Here is a 24875-nt window from a genome sequence, read left to right as displayed (position 1 = left end):
AAATTTCGTCTGTAGTAAGCAATAGATATGTACTTTCTTTGTTTAAATTTTTTTCGTGGTATTCTTAGTCGCTCATGTTCAAATATGGAAAATTCGGAGAAAAAATCGTGTGAAAAATTATAAACATCAGTCTGAATCGATCGGCGTAATTTTTTCCGGAAACAAACATTGTGACGGAGAAGCTGAACTTGCAGAAGTTTGGTAAGTGCACGTTATTTTATGTAGTTACATATGTGTATTTTCACAAAATTATCAGCAATGTTACTTTTCATTATGATTTAATTTAGTTTTAATCCTTTAAAGTATGAATTTTAATGTGAACAACACAACAAGTATCAAGATTGACGCGGCTTACACGTGTAGCGTTCCTGCAGCACAGCTGCCGACTGCTTGAAATGACTACATACCATATCCTTATAAAAAGTTAAAATGTACTAATTTAGAACAAATATTATTAAAAATGTTCATATGTATTAAAATAGAATGTGTTTTATTATTTTATATTTATGGAAAAAGTGGTGTAAACAAACGCATTCGTTTTTACAGACGACGATTGTCGCCTGATGTCACTATAGAAACTATAGTAGCCTCTACAGTGAAATTGTGCACAAAAGCCATGTAGTACTTAGTAGCTCGAAGTAATGTAAGTACTGATTGGTTTTTGTTAATCCTTTTAACATTTTACAATGCTAAATCACGAATGTATTGCTGAAAAGCAAATTCATCTTCAAACCCCCGAAATCTATTTTTAGAATGTGGAAAGCCCCCAACTTTGTTGACAGTACATAATCAAAGTACTGAAAGTACTGAAAAGCAGATAGTGATTGTATTAGCATTAAGGTGGAATATTACACTGAAACATTACCATATGGATCGTTTAAGTATCAAATATAAAACAAGATTTCGTTGTTCAAAGAAGAATATATGCTTTAAAATTATTTTATACAATATTGTTTTTGTATTTCTGAAAAAGTGGAAATATGTTTGTTTCAATACATGCATAATATTAATATCAAATAAATTAATTATACATTTTATTCTTTATTAAAAATTATTTATGAAAATAAATTAAAACATTCATATTTTTCAAACCTATATGAATAAAAAATTGCAAGGTACCTCATTTGGATTTTTAAAAAATGCTTTATTAAATTGTATCAATCATTATGATTGAACATCATCATAGCACAAGGGTAAGGTATTGAGCTTGTAAACAGATGTAGTGATTGAGTCAGTGACCTTGAGAAGAATAGTGTCGTAATTAAAATATATAAGAAGAAATATAAGACAATTTAATCAATTAAATTGAATCAAAATAGTGAAACCTTAGAAATATTGCTTATGAATGCATTTCATGGCATATGTTTAAGAAATGTGTTTTGTATTGTTGATTTTTTTTTCAGATCATGAATCTTCATTGTATGTGCCAGCTTGTGAAGATCTGCTTCATGAAAATTGGGCTCAATTCAGATGAAAATGCAAAGTAAATGGCCATGAAGGAATATTACATATAACAGAATTTTTGTGACCAGGCATATACAGTAAACTAACTTTTATTTGTATGCGAGAAATTTTTGCAAGGGCTTTGTCATCTCGAATATATCTCACCATGAACCAGTCTTTGGCGTATAATTGTAATAACAAAACGTACGTGGATTAGGCTTGCGAAATAAAGTCGTCGCGAATAAATGTTAGTTTACAGTATGTATATAGCATATATTTTTAAAAGTGTGTTGTTAAAAATTGATTTTTTTCTTTCAGATAAATAATTACAGTGCACATATGTACATGTAATTGTTATATGTATTTGCTAATGTACATGAATGTACCATACATTCTGTTGATAGTACGATAAATTCTGTTAATTATTTAATTTACATGTAGCCTGTTGTGAAGAATTCTTTGATGTGTATACAACATGTGTACATGTACAATCACAATGTTGTTGACTATAATATGATTTCTTGAAACCATTACTTTAATATGAATACTATATATGTTATGTGTGCTTGCTTCAGTCATTATAAGTGAAGTATAATGGACGATACTAATTTGTACATGTGTTTCATTCATGTTTGTTAATACTTTAGGGAGATATGTATCATTCTTTGTTACATGTACAGGTACCAATCATTGGATTTGAAATATAGTAGATGATACTATTTTGTACATTATCTTCTCTCTCTGTGTGAACCAGGCTTGGGGTAATGCTAAATGTAATGGTAATGCATTGCAATGCATTACATGTTTTCAAAGTAATGCTAGTAATGTGTAATGCCACAAAATTAGCATTACAAGTAATGGTAATGTAATTAATTACTTTCCAAAATCTAGTGTAATGCTGGCATTACATGGCATTACTTTGCATTACTATGCCTATTTATGCATGTTCACTTTTAAAAATGTTATGAATAAACGAATAGTTGAAACTGAATTTGATTAAATTTATTTTTAAAGAAGAAAGAAATCATTGAGATAAAAATGTTTTAATTGTACTATTAAAAAAAGATTTTTTAAAATTCATTTTTGAATTGTTAATATTACTAAATATAACAGCACAATTTCATAACATTTTTAAGTGTTGTTATTAAGAGTTTTTAATCATTTAAACAATTTACTGATCCAATTAGTTTGTACTTCAATAAGAAATGTGTCAACAACACACTGTGCCCCCAGGATAATCTAAGTATCAAAAAAATCTATTGTTATAAGAAGTGCTAAACACCCCAATCCCCTTCCCTTTGCTATGTCCCATAGAATAGGAGACAGACATGCAACTTTAAAAGCAAAATGAATGTACTGTCCATCCATGATGAAATTAATTATCACTTCCAATATCATAACCCATTTGAAAATAATTATAATTACTTATTGTCTCTCTCTCTCTGTCTCTGTCTCTGTCTCTCTCTCTCTCTCTCTCTCTCTCTCTCTCTCTCATTCGTATATTAAGTACACTGTACTTAAGTTTGGACTTATAGAAAATACAGGATTCATGTATTTTTTCTATTTATTGCACTTAATATATCCTAAGATAAAGATCGTCAAACAGCACTTTTCAGTTCAAGCTTCGACTGCTCCTGTAAAACATTTATTTAGTATTATAAAAGCTGGGAAGATTTTCAAACTAACAGGATGCAGTTAAAAGATGAACCCTTCGAAACTTCGATCATAAAGTGCAAAAGCAATCTTTTGTCTTAAAGTGTCCTCAGTAGAAAGAAATACGATTAAAACACCGTATCTTAAGAAATATAACTGGGAAAAACCATCTGTATATGAATTAATACAATTAAGTGTCCAAAATTATATAGATTTGTGTAATCTCTATTTATATATAAATACATGTATCTCTATTTAGCTTTTAATAACCGCAACATTATTCCATGAAATGTTTTTTGTTATGCATGTAATTCTGTGTCTCTATTTCGTATCCTACATTGCATCATGCCAAATGTCTATAAATATCATTTTACTTATGTAATACGTATGTTGTTCATAATGCCACAAGATGATTATATATTGAGCAAATAAAGAATGACTCTTGTATAGTCATTGAATTTGAACCTGATATTGAGCATGAACCTGTAGATATGTTAGAGAGTGTTTCATATTTAAAACATTTGCAAAAACTCTTTATTAGCTTTGCTTTTCTAAAACAAAGTAATGGTAATGGTAATGCATTACTTTACTTATGTAATGGTAATGTAATGCATTACTTCAAGAAAATCAAGTAATGGTAATGGCAATTTAATGCCCAAATTCATGAAGTTATAGTAATGTAATGCATTACTTTACAATGTAATTCGCCCCAAGCTTGCTGTGAACACATATATTCTGGAATGTGTAGCTAGGAAAAATTCACATTTCAATTTGTAGAAAAAATAAGGGAAAAAATAACTGCAATGTTAAATACTATGAACCTTTTATACTTGTGCATGCTGTTTGTATTTGGGCTTGAAATATTATTTAATTGGTTACCGAAAAAAATCATTGAATAAATGCATTTCTGAATTTAAATTACGTTTTTCTTTTGATGTGTTAATGTTATTGTTAGTTTTAAAAGTTTAAAAAGAAGGATGATAAATACGTAATTTATTGTAACTACCATATAAGTAAAAGGACAAGGTGTTTCCTTCATCTATTTAATAACAGAACCCTCACTCATATCTTTTGAATTGCATGATTCTACGTGTATATGTAAATCAAATGGTTACCAAGAAAATCCTCTAAGATGTCGAGAACTAAGGTCAATGCTATGTTCAGCACAAACAACCTTACACATTTGCAGATCTATCTATATTCATATGGTTGCTATGGAATGTTTTTTTTTTGGTAACAGGAAACACAATGTCATGAACATTAATGTAAAAAAAAATGTTACATTATTTATTTAAAAGCTTTTAAAAGTTTTTTTTATTAAGTTGTATACTTCTCAGAATGCAATCGGGCTTGAAATAGAAGCTATTTAGTTGGTTACTATGGAAATCCATGGTTGTCATGGAAACGTTGAGTAAATAATTTTATGCATTTAATGCATGAATTCATGTTGGTACTTCAATTAAACAAACTTATGCTAATCAAATAACATTAACTTAAAATTTCCAAATTGAATGAAGAGGTTTGTTTCTTAATTTAGACCGAAACCATGGTCACGTTTGTTTCGTTGCTAGGCAACTATACTGAAGGGTTACTAAGAAAAAAATCCTACCATGTTGATTACTAAGGTCAATACTATGCATGGTAGTAAAATGAAAATATTTGCTGAGGGGGCCAGAATGGCTCTTATCCTATCTTATCCTTTAATTTTGAAATAAATTGGGGAAAGCCGTTCGTAAACTCCTTGTCAAGTTTAATATTTTTTAATGTAATTATATGTTAACGTATCTTCTTCAGAATACTGAGTAGGGCTCTAAAAGAGCATGAACACGTATCATGACAAAGAATGAGTTGTATTAAAATAATTTAATGCGACTGAAAAACATTGAATGTCATCATAACTTGCTATTGAGGTCGCATTATAACGTAACCTTGTTTATAAATCAAGCCGTCTTCCTAGCTACTATTATGCAACATCAATAGATCGAGGTCACTTCATGGAGCATCTTCTTATGATTGAGGTCAGTTCATCGAGGTCAACTGTATTACTGAATAAACCTTTCGATCGAAATTCTTACGCGTGAGACATCATGTGCATCATTGAATTAACAGGTCGAACTGTATTTTATGTATGTTTGCATCTCTTAAGGTAAATGAATTTAAATAATAATGAGTAAAATGTTATATAAATACTAAACCAAACTTCAAGTTTTTATATGAACTACTTATGCAAGCGGAATGCGTGCGCATGTGGAAGCATTTGCCGGATGCCTCATATGGACACAATAGTGATCGACTGAAGCCGATCACAATAATTATTAAATATTGAAATACTGACGAAGTTGATATTATCGATTATTATTTATCTTAAAATTAATGATATGTTGACTATGCAAGGTGTATCAAATTACTGTTAATTAGGTATTGTATTGAAAAGTAATGGGAGGTTTAATTTCGCAACATCTCTGCTTGTTGAAAAGGCCAGAAAAGCATATTTTAAAATGAAAAAAAAATAATTGGTATTGACAATCCATGTAAGCTCTTCGAAAAACTTTTTGATTCTATTGTACTTCCTGTACTTCTTTACTGTTGTGAAATATGGGGAGTGGATCTCTCATTGAAATATATTTCAGTTATCGAAAAATTTAATGTAAAATTTCTTAAGATATACTTAGATTACATTGCAAAGCATCTGATGTTGGTTGTTTGGCAGAATTAAACAGGTTACCACTTTGGTCTGAAATCAATTTATAACTTCAAATTCTTTGGCATTTAAATTACTAGTATATCAGGGAACAATCAATTCCAATTCCTGTACTAAGAAAATTTATGGGATTCTCAAACATTAGTAATTATAAAAACACAATTCAACACTTTTTACCAAACATAAAGCAAAGAATCGTTGACCAATGTATCCAAGAACAATCATCAAACATTTTTGGTTCAGAAAACCTTTAATTTTTTCAAAAATTATATACAGTGTGTAAGAGAAAAAGAAATCCTTATGTGTGTTAAACATCATTATGTTATGTACAAACTTTATTACGTGGTGTGCAAGCTTTGTAATGATGATGATCAATGTACTCTCAACCTCTACCTCAAAGTACTTGGTGGAATATTCAAACTTCACAGAGCAGGGGTTCAACTTGTTGAATTATCATGTTGGATCGAGAGTGGGGGGGGGGGGGGGGGGTCCGAAGTATCTGTCGTTTTCCATTTCAGGCATGTTAAATATCAGAATCGTTAAAAAACAACAGGAAAACGTGTTACAAGGTCATCCCCTTTGGGTTAATTATGATTAACAAATGTTGACTGAAAGATGTAGTATGAAGGGTTTGATAAGGTTGCCGGTGCGCGACGCAAGCGTTGTAGCCCTGCTTCCCAAGAGTATCATTACAGCTTGTTAGGAAAGTGAGAGAGGGCAAATATGAGTCTATCAATTCTAAGTTAATATTTGTAGCTGTTATTAGTTTATTGTGCATGATGGAGTTCTGACAGATGAAAGTGAGAAGTTGACTGAGTTATGGGAGTGTCTGAGGAGTTTGAGATAATTGGTAGGGCCTTACCCAAGGAACACGTGGGAGACAGAGGAGAATGAGTCTGGGTGTCATTGAGCGAGGACGCATTTGATATTATCTGCGTTTTCAAATATAAGCAAAAATTCTAAATGAATATTGCAAATTTTGCCGCTAGGTAGTGTCCGTCGAATCCACCAAGTTCATTGCAAGCTGACCGGTAGCAATAGAGGAGGCTCATAGTAGGTTTTGTATGCATGCCAAAATACTTTACTGATAGAAGTAAAAAAAAATGAAAGTAATTGTAAACATTAACTAAATTAAAACTAAACAAAAATATTCCATACTACGATCATGGTTAACAGTATTCATGCTCCACAAAGCAGTGGTTCAATTTGTTGAATAATCAAAAAATAGATGCGGGAGGTATAGCAATATACAGAAAGATACGTCTCTGCGGGAGATTAATTAAAAATACCCGAGTGATAAACGATAGACAAAGAACTATGCAATTTTGTCCACCACTAGATGATTCTTGACTCATTATTTGACGTCACGGACGGGAGGCTGTATAAAAAGTTTAAATAACAACTATACGATTACACACCAATGTTGCATGTGAACCCCAAACATCATCAGTATTCATTAAACTCATGCATATTTATACCTATTGTGAGTTTGACGTAGAAACCAACATTTTGGAGAGAAATGATATTTATTAATTGCCATATGTATAGTTCTATTTCTTGCATATTTTGTAATTGCGAAAAAGTTATTTATTTCAATAATAATATTGAAATAGAAATCCTTGAAGAATATTGCGAAATTTTGCTGCTAGGTGGTGTCCGTCAAATCTACTAAGTTCAATATCGACGTCACATGCAAGCTGACCGGTAGCAATATCGAGGCTCATAGAGTTTCCATCTAAAAAATGAATATTTCAAATTCAGCTGACTGTATCATATTATAATCAAATACAGTTGTAAGTTACTAATAAAAGGCATAGCTACTCGAAAAAGGTTACAATTTAGAGAATGATTCTCTTGAGATTTTTTGTGAACACAAATAAAATCAGAATGTTTTTCTTACTGATATTTAGTTGCAGACATTATCTCGGATTAAATTTTCTGTTTTACTCGGAAATATAAGTTTCAATCGGAAATTGGCTTTAAAATAATATTTGAATTATAAGATGTTAAGAAACCATTTTACAAAGAATTTTTAAAGGTATATGTGGCGTATTTTTAGTGAATAACAATAATAAGATTTGATTATTTGCTTCATTTATTTATTTAAAGATAGCACGTTCACACTAATTACGCTTTATGGGTCAATTGCATAACAAAGATACAAGAAATGAAAAAAAAAATCGGTCTATCAACAACAATGGCGACGACGAGAAAGATAGGTGTACCGTTAAGTTTGACAAATTGGCAATGAAAGATAAAAAGAGACAGATTGACAAGGATAAGAGGAAAGGGAAGATTGTTATCGGAAATTATTCCATCAAACTTGGTTTAACAACAACATACACAACTCGGAGATAATGCCACCAATCTACGAGTGCTATAGGAAGGACAGAACAGATGGTTATGGCGGAGTCTTAGTAACAGTTAACAACACGCTCATAAGACAACAGCTAGACCTACAAACAAACTGCGAAGTCGTTGCGACTCGAATTGAAGGCAACCACAACAAGTCTTTAATCGTAGCATCAATATATCGACCAACCAATAATGATGTGGAATAGTCACAGGCACTTGGCGATACGATACGCAATGTTGCCATCGAACACCCGAATGACACAATCTTGGTCTGAGGAGATACAAACTAACCTGGTATTGTAATAACATCAATGGTAACAACTATCGAAAGGAGATCAGTGAGAACTTATCGTCATCGATCAATGATGCAGGACTATAACAAATGGTCAACTTCACATCATGTGACCACTGAGTGGAGTGAGCGACCATGAAATTGTCATTATACAATCACGAGTGTGTGCCAAATACCAGCGACCAACAAAGCACAAAATATACCTATGGAAGAAAGAAGGCAAAAACCGAAGACCTTAAGAAAAAAATGTCTGATTTATCTTCCAACTTTACGAACGAACACAATAAAGACACACCTATAGACATACTATGGAGTTCATTTAAAAACTCTTGCAACGAACTTTTGAACTAATTGGTACCATCTAAAACAACGTCATCTCGATTGAGTCAACCTTGGATAAATTCTGATATTAAACGACTCTCCAGGAATAAAAAAAAAATCTACAACAGAGCAATAGAATCAAAAATTTCCAAAGACTGGGAACACTACAGAGCCTTGAAATCAAAGTGCCAATCTGATTGCAGGAAAGCACACAGCAATTACATTGGAAATGTGTTAAATGATGACTTCACCAAAAATCCCAAACGCTTTTAGATTTTTATTAAGAGCAAACGCTGTGATGCTTCAGGGGTTGTTCCACTAAACAAGAACAGAACCACCATAGTGACAGTATGAAAAAAGCAAACATCATTAACGATCAATTCACCTCTGTATTTACATCGGAGGATACAACTCGTGTACCTGAACTAGACACAACCATCCATCCAAAGGTACCGGACTTATCCATCAACCAAAAGGGAGTACTTAAACTGCTATCTGGCTTAAATCCACGCGGGGGAGGGGGGGGGGTTTAAGGAAGCATATGGGCAATTTATCGTCTTATTTTGACTGTTATATTCAAAATCGTGAGACTGAATACCTAATTTGATTCATATTAAAAACTTATTATTATCCTTTAAAATAGATGTCAATGCAATAAAATCGGGTCGTACATTACTGTTCCATCGGTGCATTATCAAGTAACAACTAAATATAGCTTACGTATAATCCTTGTTCTAGTCGGATTTTATATTATATCGCCAACAAAGACAAAGAAAAGCCTGGTCGAGAAATAAAAGCAAATTTACATACCTTTTAGCGAATGATTGATTAAATTAAGATCTATCCCAGTACTCTTATGTTCATTTCTTAATAAATCACACCATGATATTTTATGTGTCCTTAGATTACTTTTATTTTGAATCGGTATACAAAGCTCTCCGATCAAATGTACACGACATTCAACTTTCAGTCATGACGTCATCTATGTGTAAATCTACGTAATTAATCTTATTTGTGAAAAAAATTGGCTTCAGTATATTTTTTTTGGTTATATGTCTACGTTTTGTTGGTAAAATATTTGAATGTGTACATATTAGCGAAGATTTTTGATTTCACAGAATTACATGTAAGTTGGATTCCATATGCTTCTTTAACACCCCTGCACACACAAAGCTACATGACCTGACGGTACCGTTATCTCTGGACAGTTTCTAAATGTGCTAGTTAATGCAATTACACAATCATTGACTCTAATTTATGAAACGTATATCACAAAGGGCAAAATACCATCTGACTGGAAAAATACCTATGTCACACCCCTTTTAAGAAGGGCGATCGCAGTAAACCATCAAATTACCGGCAAGTATCTTTAAACCCATTTGCTGCAAGATACTGGATCATTTTATATTCAGCGTCGTCAGGAAACCTGGTTTAGGGAATTCACCATAGACAAGTGTTAGGTGATCAACATAACCAACAAGAGATAACATGTGCACCATGACTATAACATCGATGGAAAGACATTAGCTCATGTAACCCATGCTAAATATCTGGACATTGAACAAACAAATCGACATCATAACCAAGAAGGCAAACATCACCTGTGCTTTCCTGCGACGTAACATCAGCAGCTGTAGCAAGAAAGTAGAAGCCCAGTGCTATCCTACGGTAGTCAGACCTAACGTCGAATACGCTGCCACAGTATGGGACCCACATACCAAACAAAACACTGACAAATTGGAGCAATTAGTCCAGAGCGACACGTTTTGTCAGCGGTGGCTACTCGACATAAAGTAGCGTATCGAAGATGATAGAAGACCTAAATTTGCCATTACTGCAACAACGACGCCAAAACATGAAATTGATCATGATGAACAGGATAGTATACAAGCTGACTGCAACTCCATCTCAAGTCTACCTGACCCCAGTTATTAACACCACAACCAGAGAACATTCAATGAGATTCACCGTGCCTCACTCCAGGATCGACTCATCAGTTCTCTTTCTTCCCCTCAGCCATCCGCCTACGGAATACCCTGCCAGGTACAGTAGTTGTTATGCCAGCTGGAGGCGTATAAGGCAGGGATCCAGTTGGCAGAGTAAAGTCGAACACCATTTCTAACTTTATTTTAACCTGTAAAAAGAACTCTATTAAGTGTACAGTCCTTTGCCGCTGTGTGCATGTGCAGAGTTCGAAAATACTCGGTCAACCAAGGATGAATGAACTATATTAGAAGAAGAAGAAGAAGAGAAATTCAAAAGTTGAATTAGACTTAAGTTTCTATCATGAAGTTGTAGAGGTTTTGCAAGTCAGGTTCGTGTTCCATGTGTGCTGTGTCTTTAGTTTATAAGTTATAACCACAAGTGGATTTTCGTTTAGAGGAATATTTTAATAAAGAATAAATAAACACTCTCAATACATGCACCCCCAGGGAGGGGTTATTTACTCCGTTCACCCTGTCGATGATGCTAAAATCGCGTTTCATCTTTATTACTCAAAAATAACAGTTTATATTTTTCTACATTAATGACTATCGGAATTATAAAGCTTCGGGTATCATCTGATATAAGAATTGTCTAATTTAAGACATGAAAAACGTGATTCTAATTTGTAAACAAACTGCTCTTTCGTCGTGTTTTCATTTTCATGCGCAGTGGCGTTATAAATGGCGGATTGCATTAATATTCATCAGACGTGTAGAAAAGTTTAGAGATAAATAATTAAAGATAGGACATGTTTTAAGGGGCTAGGGTTTGTGAAATGTTCAACTATTAAAAGCATGACGTGTATTTTTACTGAAACTCATGTCAAAAATTTACTCCAAATACGCCACATATACCTTTAAGGGTCATTAACCCCATTTTTTACGGGTTTTTTTTTTCAATCAATAGATATACGTTGGAAAAACAGTTGCTTACGAAAATAAAGAAGGTTTTACATTCGGTAAGAATTTATTTTTTTTTTGATTTTTTAATGACTAATTTATATTAATGAAAATATTTTACAGACAGCGTTTACTGACACCCCAAAAGGCTTCCGTGTCACCTCTGTTAAAACGAACGTTCTAGGTGTTTAAAAGTTGGTTTTAAAGTTTGATTTTAAATCAGTTTTTTTGGGGGGTATATCGATTATAATGAATGCTTTGATAGCATGTTTAAAATTAAAGCAGAAAAACGTTTAAAATATAGAATTTGTACTTCGGAGGACCGAATTGAATGGTTGTGGCAAGTTTTAGATTTCATTGATCACCATGATAAAAAGAGCTCTGAAAAAAGATTTAGGACACTTTTTCAATTTTAAGCAAATAATTTTTTATTGCTTAAAAAATCATAGCTAAAAATTTTTAGATCATAGTCTGCTTGTTAAGTTCACAAAGGATTCCAAATTACTTGAATACCAACAATTACATAGGATCTAACCAACTAATCAATATTTAGTATATGAGTAAGGGTTATACATTCTTCATTGTGGTGCCCCTGTCTTTAGAACATATGTTTGATGACTGTAATTTAGTGAAATAAATTTGAATTGAATCGGAGAAATGAGTTATAAATGAAATGACACGGAGTAATAACGAACAGTGTTCAAAATCAAAAGTCCAACGGAAAAAATACAAAACAGGAGCAGAGCAAAGGCGGACGTCTAAAAGATTAAAGGTAGGATCAGGTGTTATGGAGGAGTGAGCATCCTCTGCTGACCGGTCACACCCGCCGTGTTCTCTTTGTCGTAATCGGGAAAAACGGAATAGTCCGTAGACAATTAGGTGATGAATATGGTCTAACAGTAAGTGTGAAAAACGTCAGCCAGTGTGCGACCCAGTGGAAGATTGTATATGCCGACAAGGTCGTTGTATCGACCGTAGAAATTACCAAAAGGCGACTTCAATCGAGACTGTTGATAGTCCTGCATGTTTTATCTGCTTGTTTGTCAGTAGCTTGCCTACCTTTCAATCTTTGATTTACTAAATAACTATTCAATCCATTTGGAAAGTTTTATAAAAGGTAATTCCATAGGCTAGAAAATGTTATTATTCTATTCACAAAACAATGTATTCTGCAAAGCAAAATGGAAATATCAAGGCTTATAATGTAAATAGTCTTAAGGGGGTTGTGCAGCCATTTTGTACATTTGAGGATAAGAATGTAAACTTTTTTTAACTGGCTTGTTTCTGTTCGAAACTGGCCAAACATGTTGGAAAAAGAATATGAAGTCCTACATGTCATTTTGTTTGAAAAGTATGCATAAAAGAACAGGACAATGCCTCTTTAATCACTCAGAACAGCTGTTGAACTTATTTTGAAGATTTAAAAATCTGAAAAATTATGAAGGGGTTTCATTGGTGTCCTCTCTACAAGCCAGTTCAAGAAACGTCTACATGCTTATCCTCAAATGTACAAGATGGCTGCACATCCCCATTAAGAGATGTATGACCAAAAGACTGTTTATAGAAAAAATATTTGTTTCTAAAACATGTCATTGTCATCAGTTTGATACTTATTATTTATGTTATATTTCAACGTTTGAAGCGTTCATCACCATCTGTGTTCTCTCCTTAATGTCCCTGTCTCTTATTGTTGTTTTATATCTTTAAATTATTTTTCTTCATCTAAAAGATTTTCACAAATGCCACAACATGTTTAAATTAAGTTATATCTTTTCAAGGTAGTATTATGTATATGTACATCTACATCGAAATATTGAATGTATGATAAAAACAAATACTATGAATATATATGTATGTATTGCAAATATACATGTGTATACTTTTGTTATTGCGCTACATGTATGCTTATAAACTGACATGTAAATATGTGAAAGTTCAGTTTAAAGAAATTCTAATAATTCTTTTTTATCAATTATTTAAAATTTCTTTTTTCTCTCAAACATATTGCACTCTGTCTTGCGCTAATTTTGGTTAAATAGGTCAATTTAATCATCATATCAAATGTTTACGGTGGATGCCTTGGGTTAAAATACCCAAATTAATACCAAATGCTGTAAATTAAAAAAAAAAATTAGGGATGTAAGAATCTCGTATACAGTAGCGCATAGTTCAATATTAATGCGTCAATTCCCAATTGTAAAAAGTACACAGCAGCTTTATATACTTATTTAAAGTTACTTTTAAAACATAAAATGTAGTTGAATTACCTATATGAAATTTTTGCTTCCCAGAACACTAATTGATTTTTTTTTTCATTCATGCGTATCTAATGACATTAACAGCTTGAATATTAGTATCAGATGATATGAACAATGCTCTTTTTCACCGTGACCTGTTATTATTTTAGATACCCTATCGGTAAAATACAACCATTTCTTTTTTTAAGGGCGGGGGAGGGTTGAAGGGGCATATCAGGCATTGTGATACAATTAGAATTGGAAATAATATATTTAACTACATGTGCATGTGTGTTTTAAAATTTAAAAAAAATATTTCAATTCTATCTTTCAGAGCGAAAATGCTGCACCTGTTTAAAAATGTCGATGTTGAGAGGTACAGGAAAGAAGCAGCCGAATTACTAAAAATGTCTCTGCCAATGGTGAGTATAAGGCGAAAATATACCATAAATATTATCCAAGATAGATGATTCAATAATATAATTTAGTTATCGTTGATCCGCATTGTTTTCAGAAGCATAATTTTTTTTTCGCTTAGAGCTTGACCTATTTTTTGTTGATGCTCCCAACCTTAGTCAGCTTGGGGTTTTGCGGACAAATGGGCAAAGAAATAGGGGATGGGATGGAATTAGCCTTACATGTAAGTAATCAGTTGAATTTGTTCTTTTTCACAGTGAAAGCAATATAGAAATTACCCTGATAATAATAAAAAAAAAACCATCTGTTGTGTGTTATAGACCTTTGGTTATAGTTTTATTTTTTAACTTTCAAAAAACCAGGTCAATGAGTCAGTGACCTTTGAATATTTGATGAAAAATTAAGAAAATTGTCTCGAATTGTTACACTATTTTCTTAATTGTGAAAATATTACAATCAATTTCACTCTTTAAAAATGAAATAAAGTTTTTAAATGGCAGTGTAGCTAAATAGATACAAAGCATTAGGTTTTCAGTAATATTTTTTTTAAATATTCCAGTCCGAATTTCCTCTATTATTTTCAAATGTTAATCCATTTTTTTTTTCAATTTAGAAATACACTGGATAAAGGCAACACTAAAACATTTATAGCTTTAATAACTAACTTTGAGTTATTCTGTTTGCATCTTTTTTTAGCCTTATTCCTTAATATAGTAGAAATTAGTGGTAAGTGTTTTGTCAATAATAATACATTTTTTAAATACATTTAGAGTTTACATCGAATTTTAATCATAACATTAAGCTTTATAACAATCCGAACATGATTACTCAAACCCTGAGTAAACATTAAGACTACTGCCTATTGAGGATTTTGGCAACAAAGATATTCGTTTTCGGATAAATATTTACAATAAAATTTCAATACAGCTGTTTGCAATTAATTTTGCGTAAATTAAACCAAAGTTTAAGAAATATAAACCAATAATATTTAATTATCGAAAATAATAAACATAAAACAAATAACAAAATATTGTAAAGTTAGAGACAAAAACAAAAAACAAAGCAAAATTCTTTATTCACCTTCTTGTGAGAAATCCTTAAATTTGTGTGTGATTTTAATACAATATTCCGAATGGAATTGAATTTGCAAATTAAATGTTTTCATAATAAATCTTACGGGAAAAAAATCACTGAATATCTAGTGCAATATCTGCATAAAAATCCTATTTTAAAATGTTTGCGATTGCAGTAGTACCTTTAGATAACGTAATAATATGTATGGAAACTGAAAGTTGGCGAAACAAAATCATTTTCGCTTGCAGATCACCACTGCTTTGGGTTATATCGTGCTCATTGGTTTGTCCTCGGCGGTGGACACGTTATTTCCACAGGTATATAAAATCTTAGAAAGGAATAAGATCTCTACCTGATAATGGTATGAAAATTTTGATATCAGGTTTGTGTTTAGGTCACATATAATACAAGTAATAGTAATAGTTTTAGTTACTAAAGGAAAAAAACTTCTTTTGCCAGACACTATCTAATAAAATACCCTCATTACTAATCAGTTGTATACCATCTTAAACCTCATATTCTTTCGCTAAAAATTACAGATCCATGGAACTGGAAACGTTGGAGAAATAGGTTCCGTATTGCAGAGAAGTAAAGCTTTGAAAATTCCATTTTAAGATATGTAAACAATCTGCTTTGTTTTATTTTCTTAGACCTATGCATCCCACTGTTTTCTTATATCATGTAAAGAATATCTTGATAGAAAAGCATATAAACCGATGTAATTGCATTTTATTTAGACCTTACAAATGTTCAAATTAATTTGAATATTGAATTTTATGCTTCTATAATATGAATGTTATACATGTGTGTATTGATGTTATATCGATTCTTTTTTATTGTTAAGGTATATTAATAATGTTATATTGACCCTTTATGATTTTTTAGGTATATTGATAATGTTAGTTTGCTGCTTGCTGTGCAGTGCCGTACTGTTGAATTCTGGTTTATGTTTTCGATTAATTGGACAAGATGCTGTTGTTGCAAGGTAAGACATACAATGATATTAGTTTTTATTTTATTTTTTCAATGTTTTAAACATTTTCAACGATTCATTTTGTTTTGTAGAATTGCAGGAGAATATGGGACGGTATTGATAGGGGGCTTACCAGTAAGTAATTTTATTCAACGGTTAGGTTCGAATTCAGTCGTCTCATTAAATCTAACGATGTATTTTGAGCACAGAATCTTTGTTGTCTTGATTCATGGTTTTATGATTTAAAGCATCAAATAATCTTTACCTCTTCAACAGCGAACATTGATATTAACAGTTTAGTACAGAATGCGCAAATAGTGATAGTAATATAGTGATTTATTAAACCCCATTAAAAACTCCTGCCTATCAGTGAAACATCACATAACACAAAATAATTCCATTCACTTTCAGGTCAAATTACATTTTGCTTAATATACTTACAGGAAAAATGCTCCTCACTTACAAGTTCGATGTTCATAATAATACCTAGCTTCATGATTTTTAGACGGGGTCACGTGACCCCGTCTATTGGTTTACTGTCAGCCGAAGTCTCAAACCGGAAGGCACGCGTAGAACACATGAATTGAGTCTACGCGTATGAAAATAGTGCAGAAAGTTTTCATGCATTTCATTAAATATGTATTATAAAAACACGCATTTAATCTTTTTAAGTCCTCTGTGTATAAACAAAATTCTATTTAGAAAATAAACAAATAGTTTTATTGATCAAAATATTCTTGCTCGGGTTCAAATCCGGAATGAGTTACGTAACTGAATGCACAGGCCGTTGACGATTTAGTCGGTGTACGAGCTCATTAATCAATAGAAGAGGTTGATAGTGGAATCGAAATTAAAGTTCCCAAACGCAATGTGCCATTTTTGAAAAGTTGTGAATTTTGTTTTGACAATATTTTACCTGAATACTACCAAACTTCATGCGCAAGCCGAAGTTAAAATCGGGACAGGTTATTCACAGTTGTTTTACAAAATAAATAGGTGTTTTATTGGCTTCCAGTCTACTTGCGGTATGACTGCTGTTCGTCTCTAAAGGAATTTTGTACAGAGAAAATAAAAACAAGTCTGAATTTGCCTTTTCGTTCGTTGGCTCTTTAGTTGATTATACTGAATTTAAATTTTAAACAATGCATTGTTAGCAAAATATAATAGAATATACATTTTGGAAGACTTATACATCAAATAATATATACAATCTTATCGATTGAAGAACGAAGTTAAATGTTAATGTTCATGTTTTCCAGCTAAGTTGGAATCAGGCTTGGTGTGAATTACAATGTAAAATAATGCATTACATTACCATTACTTCATGAATTAGAGCATTAAATTACCATTACCATTACTTAATTTTTTAAAGTAATGCATTACATTACTATTACATGAGTAAAGTAATGCATTACAATTACTTTTTGAAAAGTCAATAAGTTTTAAAAAAGTAATTTAAAAAACTAAATAAAGAGTTTTTGTAAATATTTCATAAATAAAACATGCTTCAAATATTTACAGGTTCATGTTCATGTTCACTATCAGGTTCAAATTTAATGACTTATACAAGATTGCTGTTGCACTTGTAGTTCTCAAAGTAAGGTTGGTCCCGTAACATTTACACGCTAATGGCGGAGTTGACAATGTCTGTTATTTGTGTCTCTGATTTTCGGAGTATGATTTTTAGACGGGGTCACGTGACCCCATCTATTGGTTTACTGTCAGCCGAAGTCTCAAACCGGAAGGCACGCGTAGAACACATGAATTGAGTCTACGCGTAGGAAAATAGTGCAGAAAGTTTTTGTGCATTTCATTAAATATGTATTATAAAAACACGCATTAATCTTTTTAGTCCTCTGTATAAACAAAATTCTATTTAGAAAATAAACAAATAGTTTTATTGATCAAAATATTCTTGCTCGGGTTCAAATGCGGAATGGGTTACGTAACTGAATACACAGCGCCGTTGACGATTCATTTGGTGTACGAGCTCATTAATCAATAGAAGAAGTTGATGGTGGAATCGAAATTAAAGTTCCCGAACGCAATGTGCCATTTTTGAAAAGTTGTGAATTTTATTTTGACAATATTTTACCTGAATACTACCAAACTTCATGCGCAAACCGAAGTTAAAATCGGGACAGGTTATACACAGATGTTTTACAAATTAAATGGGTGTTTCATTGGCTTCCAGTCTACTTGCGGTATGACTGCTGTTCGTCTCTAAAGGAATTTTGTACAGAGAAAATAAAAACAAGTCTGAATTTGCCTTTTCGTTCGTTGGCTCTTTAGTTGATTATACTGAATTTAAATTTTAAACAATGCATTGTTAGCAAAATATATAATAGATTATACATTTTGGAAGACTTATACATCATATAATATATACAATCTAATCGATTGAAGAACCAAGTTAAATGTTAATGTTCATGTTTTCCAGCTTAGTTGGAATCAGGCTTGGGGTGAATTACATTGTAAAATAATGCATTACATTACCATTACTTCATGAATTAGAGCATTAAATTACCATTACTTAATTTTCTTAAAGTAATGCATTACATTACCATTACATGTGTAAAGAATGCATTACCATTACTTTGTGAAAAGTCAACAAGTTTTAACAAAGTAATTTGAAAACTTAATAAAGAGTTTTTGTAAATATTTCATAAATAAAACATGCTTCAAATATTTACAGGTTCATGTTCATGTTCACTATCAGGTTCAAATTTAATGACTTATACAAGATTGCTGTTGCACTTGTAGTTCTCAAAGTAAGGTTGGTCCCGTAACATTTACACGCTAATGGCGGAGTTGACAATCTCTATTATTTATGTCTCTGATTTTTGGAGTATGTTTTTTAATGAAAGGAACGGTTGTATCGTAATTCGTGTAGGTGATGCACGAGTTTACACAAAAAAGTAGTAAGTGGCGAACGGATTTATTTCTACCTATTAATTTTGCATGAATCGCAAATGAAGAAAATCGTGTCAGATAAGTCGGTCTTAAAAATCAAAATGGCGACAGTAACAAATCTTTTTATTCTTAAGTTCTTGGAATCTTACTGTAAAAAAATATTTCTAACGTCAGGTGCCTGTGTTTGTTATCGGTATACAAATTTTCACTTTGTTTGTTAATTCAGCAGTTTTAGAGTTTTCGGGGTTTCCATAAACCTTTTATTACGGATACCGTCCGACTTGTGGATTTTCCCTTGGATCAAAAAATTGAATAAATCTAGTGATTAAAATTATCTACTTTGATATATTTGTTTGATTTTTTTCGGTTAGTAGTAGTTTTTAGAATTTTTCCTTTGGGTCTTATTTTACATATTATACCGTTGTGTCAATTTTCTAAAATCATGAAGGCTGGGATTGAGTAGAATTTAGACAAAGTATCAGACAATTGCAAAAAATGCCGAATTAACATAGATTGTAACAACTAATTCAAACTCATAAAATTTGGAAGCATATTCGAGGAAATCCAGGACAATTACAAATTCAAACTTTCAAGACCCCGTCTTTCAGTACTCTCAGTACTTTGATTAATGAAAGGAACGGTTGTATCGTAATTCGTGTAGGTAATGCATGAGTTTACACAAAAAAGTTGTAAAATTCAAAATGGCGACCGTGACAAAATCTTTTTATTGTCAAAGTTCTTGGAATCTTATTGTAAAAAAAATATATCTGACGTCAGGTGTCTGTGTTTGTTATCGGTATACAAATGTTCACTTTGTTTGTTATTTCAGCAGTTTTAGAGTTTTGGGGGTTTTCATAACACTTTTATTACGAATACCGTCCGACTTGTGGATTTTCCCTTGGATCAAAAAATTGATTAAATAATTAGATGAAAATTATCTATTTTGATATAGTTGTTTGATTTTCCCGGTTAGCAGTAATTTTTAAAAATTTTCCTTGGGGTCTTATTTTACATAATATACCGTTAGTAGGTGTCAATTTTCTACAGTTATGAAGGCCGGGATTGAGTAAAATTTAGACAAAGTATCATACAATTGCAAAAAAAGCCGAATTAACATAGATTGTAACAACTAATTCAAACTCATAAATTTTGGAAGCATATTCGAGGAAATCCAGGAAAATTACAAATTCAAACTTTCAAGATACCGTCTTTCAGTACTCTCAGTACTTTGATTATATGTAGTCTGCTTATAAAGGATTTTTTATTTTGAATGGCACTTCTAGATAAACGAATATGACATGGATAAAAATTTAAACAAAAACATTTAATGTTGAAAATGTAGGTGAGAATAACAAGTTTTCAGAAATAAGGAATCCTTCTTTGAGTATTATGAGGTGATAATCTGGTCGGGCGTGATCTAACCCAACGAAGTACAGAGGGCGTTATGATAGATTTGATCACGCCCCGACCATGCCTACATGTATTACCTTATAATATTCAAAGAATGATTCCTTATCACTAATATGTACATAATTTTCAGAAATTGCAAGAGGAAATATTAACATATAGACATTTAATTTTACAGTATTATCATTTCGGGTGTTTATGTAAACCCTGCCTGTGCCCTACCAGTAAGTCATTCGTGTCATTGATTAACTGTATTGAAATATATGTTACAAATTTCATTCGTAGTGTATTCACGGTCAAAGACAGTCGAAAGATTAAATATCATAAAAAGGACAATTGAAAATACGTTATGAAATTAATTTATATAAACATTTTTTAATATTAGATTTTATTCTTAATAATAGTCAAAATCCGTTTCAAGCTTCTGGGACACGAAATACTTTTATCTTCTTTTATGGATAAGGAAAGTAGTTGAATAATATATCATGTGTGGTCATTCTTAAATTAAACATAGGTGTAAGAAAGCCAGAACCCCCCCCCCCCCCCTCCCATTAACTAATGTCTACATTTTGGTTAATATTGCTTAGATTCATACTACCTTAGCAATGCTGTTAGATGTTTCATCATCTGTAAAATAAACATTTAATAAGTCAAACCTGAGAATACTAGTACCGATACAAGTAATACTAGCCTGCGATTATTTTTACATGTAGTAATCTTGTATTTTTTTTTTGTTTTTCTCAGGGATTTGGATTGACATTACTTCTGTCGAAATACATCCAAGTAAAGGTTATCGACAATTTTTGTAGCATATTAGCTAACAAAATCAATCATTTGGATAATTAAATTGTTACCTTTTTAATTTTTTTTTCAAATGTTTTGATGCTTATCATGAGAAGCGTTTTATGTTTTTGCTTTGCAAGTGAGGGGTTAGGATTTGGTCGTTTCTTAACTTAAGATAGCATGATATATTATTTTTTTAAATTGTATTCAGAATATCTAGTTTGAAATATGAGTGTGAAATAAATTTAAAATTTACCTTTACAAAAGATTGAACAAAAAACCCATTTGTTTTAATGTATTTCGATGTAAAAATGCATGACATACTGATTACCATGTTGAGTATTTTTCAGTCAATTCTGTTTCCAAGTCTTGTAATCGGACTAATGGTAAACATAGAAAACTTCATTCTGCATGCATTGTTTATCTACGTTTTGGAATTCAAAATTAGGTAAGCAGGAGTTTTGTTTTAAATTCAGATATCATACTTTATTTATTGAATATCTCTGTTCAGTGTATCATTGTGTATGCGGAAAACAAGATTCCATGTCGAACCATTGCATACATTTCAGAAATAATTACTCAATAATCAACGCAAACGCCATGAAGTGAATTGAAATCTAGTGAAATAATCCGAAATACTCTACTTTGTATTTTTTTTCTCAAGTCGCATTTCGCGAACCTGATATTGTACGTGATTTTGCATTATTCTTGTGATCATGCCTTTAAAAAAATCAAAGTACTGAAAGCCATGCTCTTTTGTGTCTTTATGCATATTGTGCATTTTGTGTAGTAAAGACTGGCAATCTCTCTCTCTCTCTCTCTCTCTCCTCTCTCTCTCTCTCTCTCTCTCTCTCTCTCTCTCTCTCACACACACACACACACACACACACACACACACACACATACTTTTAATGTCGACAAAGCGTTCGAGAGCGACTAAATTGTGCTTATAATCCCCCATTTCTTCGATGTGCAGCCGCATACCAATGCTTTGTAAAGTAGTTCATAGAAATTCATGCGCATTGTATGTGTTCAAAATACATACTTTGTTTTTTAAACAATTAATAAGAAAACAACCAAAAAAATGTTCTTGCCAAATTTATTCGTAAACAAAAAACTAATATAAAACAAAAACAAACAAAAAATGGCTGTAACCCTCACCCTAACCGTTTTTTACTATTTGATATAGCGGAAGCTTAACTTTGACGCAGTTCGCTTTTTTGTTTACTTTTGAAGTTGTGCTTTTTATATTAAAATTGGCAATTTGACTGCCTTTAGTCAGGACTCTGCTTTCAGCAGAGCCCGGCTAATGATCGTATTGATCACTTCGGTGTCAGATCATCAGTATTATAATTTTGTTCAAAATTTGTTGTAATATGATTCTATAATCATCTTCCGAAGTCTCTTTCACAATTGGCGCACGAGCACTTTACAACACTTTGCGATCGGAATATTTTGGCTTCGCGCAATCTATCGCATACGTTGCGTCAAGTCTCCTCGAAATACTGGACATGCACACTATTCAGACGTGACCGAATCCGATGTAAATTTCACGAAATTTCGCGTCTGTTGTGCGATCATGAGACTGTTGCTCAACGTGTCCCATGTAAAAATACAACGTTTTACGATCAGTGCAAGATTCATCAGTTTCAGTTTCCATGCTTTGCCACTGGTATTTACTTAATACATGATTATTTTCGCTTCTACTTACAGTTTTGGCTCGTTTTGAATTCGCCCCAACAATGTTGTGGTAAAAGAGAGATAACACAAGACATTAAAATTCGCCAAGTCTTAATCTGTTACATGTCCCTGACAGAAAGAGTGAAATGAGCGAACATGAAACAACCCAGTATACACTCTATGAGGATATCTGTTTCAGGCCACAATTGACCTTGATTTAGGCTGTTGCTTTTGTTATCTTCTTGAGCGGTATCTTCTTTTCAACTACATATACATGTTTTTCTATTAAAGAGCGTCGGGAACGAGCGGGAATGAATATATACCTCCTCTCGCACGAGCAATCGTACGATGAAACGAATGATCGAACGAGCGCCGCACGTCCTATCGCATTTGCGCACATACAATCGTTCAATCATCTAGTTATCCGTGCGATCCTATCACATAATCTTACAACAGTCGCTTTCATTTACACACAGACGCAAGATTCAATGCGTTTACATCGCACAACGGTCGCTCTGAATCGTGCGAATTTCGTACGAGTAATTTTTCACATGCGAATATTTTGGCAACAGTTTACGAACCATATTTAAATTTTTCGGTCGCACGAATATTTTGTCGCTTCTGCTTGTGCGCGAATTGTGAAACAGGCTTAAGAATACGGACACAGAGCACATCACGACCAAAGATCACATGTGTCTAAAATTATGTTTTTACTCTTTTTCAGAGGCTCCGCTTTTGCTGTTGTCCTTAGCCAGTGGACTTCAGCCATTCTGCATGTAGTTTTGATAGTTTACAAGGGTTATCACACAGACACATGGAAAGGTCGCGTTCAACCTGTTAAAATTATTATCATTAACATGCGAAAGTTGATCCAAATAATCCAGAAAATGAAAGTGGTGAAAATTAATTCTACTTGGTTAACTTGACGTGCGTGTCCCCCTCAATTTGTACATTTAAACTATTTTAAAGTAAAATCACAGACATTTGTTTCTACGATAAAATTTTCCCCATATTTTAGTAATAATACATTCAAGGTATCTTACTCCAAAGTTCGTAAAGTACCCCCTTCCGTGAATTGCAGTCGTTTTCGCTTTCCATGGTAAAGCGGACAAGTTACGATTGTCAAGCATTGCTCGCCGACTGAAAAAAAAGTTTCTTGCGAAAAAATGTCAAAATGTTTTAACCCCAAAAAAAGTCCTCATTTAACAAATGAAAACTTGTTTCACACGCTGTAAACTGCTATGTTTTTTAGCTTACCTTAAACTCCATACGTGATACGTAATTATTAATCAATTGACGCGCACGTATTATGCCCGAGAAAAGTACGTAGACGTTTGTGGTATGAAAAGACCAGTCGGCGAGCAATAGTTGGAAGCTGTTTATGCAGATAGAAGTCAATTAATGCAAGCATGTCGGGCATGATTTTCTGTGATAAATATCGTATAAGAAAATGGTAGTAAGATCCTATTGCCTATTGCCTGAACGCGAAAATGATTGCAATGCACGGAATGGGGAAAGGGGGATATCATTATTATTATCCAATAGGGTGAACTTTTATTCAAGAAAAAGCGCATTTTTAACATAGGATTGTTTCTTAATAAAGGCTGGAACAAAGCATGTTTGCACGGATGGGGGACTTTCCTAAAACTTGCTGTTCCTGGAACATTCATGCTTGCATTTGAAGTCTGGAGCGTCGAGATCATCACATTTTGTACTGGTAAGTATATGTTGTTCAATGTAA

The 24875-nt window shown here is 32.5% G+C and overlaps 1 protein-coding gene across 1 annotated transcript; it reads left to right on the top strand.

Moving 5' to 3' along the window:
* The first annotated feature begins 10572 nt into the window (after positions 1-10572).
* LOC128166071 (multidrug and toxin extrusion protein 2-like) lies at positions 10573-24060 on the top strand. Its single transcript, XM_052830970.1, has 10 exons — positions 10573-10808; positions 14222-14309; positions 14426-14527; positions 15627-15695; positions 15918-15966; positions 16264-16363; positions 16444-16486; positions 21416-21460; positions 21805-21902; positions 23859-24060. Exons 1-10 carry the CDS (start codon positions 10573-10575, stop codon positions 24058-24060), a joined length of 1032 nt encoding a protein of 343 aa, XP_052686930.1.
* The last annotated feature ends 815 nt before the right edge of the window (positions 24061-24875 follow it).

This window comes from Crassostrea angulata, chromosome 10 (genome assembly GCF_025612915.1).
Source record: "Crassostrea angulata isolate pt1a10 chromosome 10, ASM2561291v2, whole genome shotgun sequence".
Taxonomy (NCBI): domain Eukaryota; kingdom Metazoa; phylum Mollusca; class Bivalvia; order Ostreida; family Ostreidae; genus Magallana; species Magallana angulata.
This window is presented reverse-complemented; position numbering and strand designations above follow the sequence as displayed.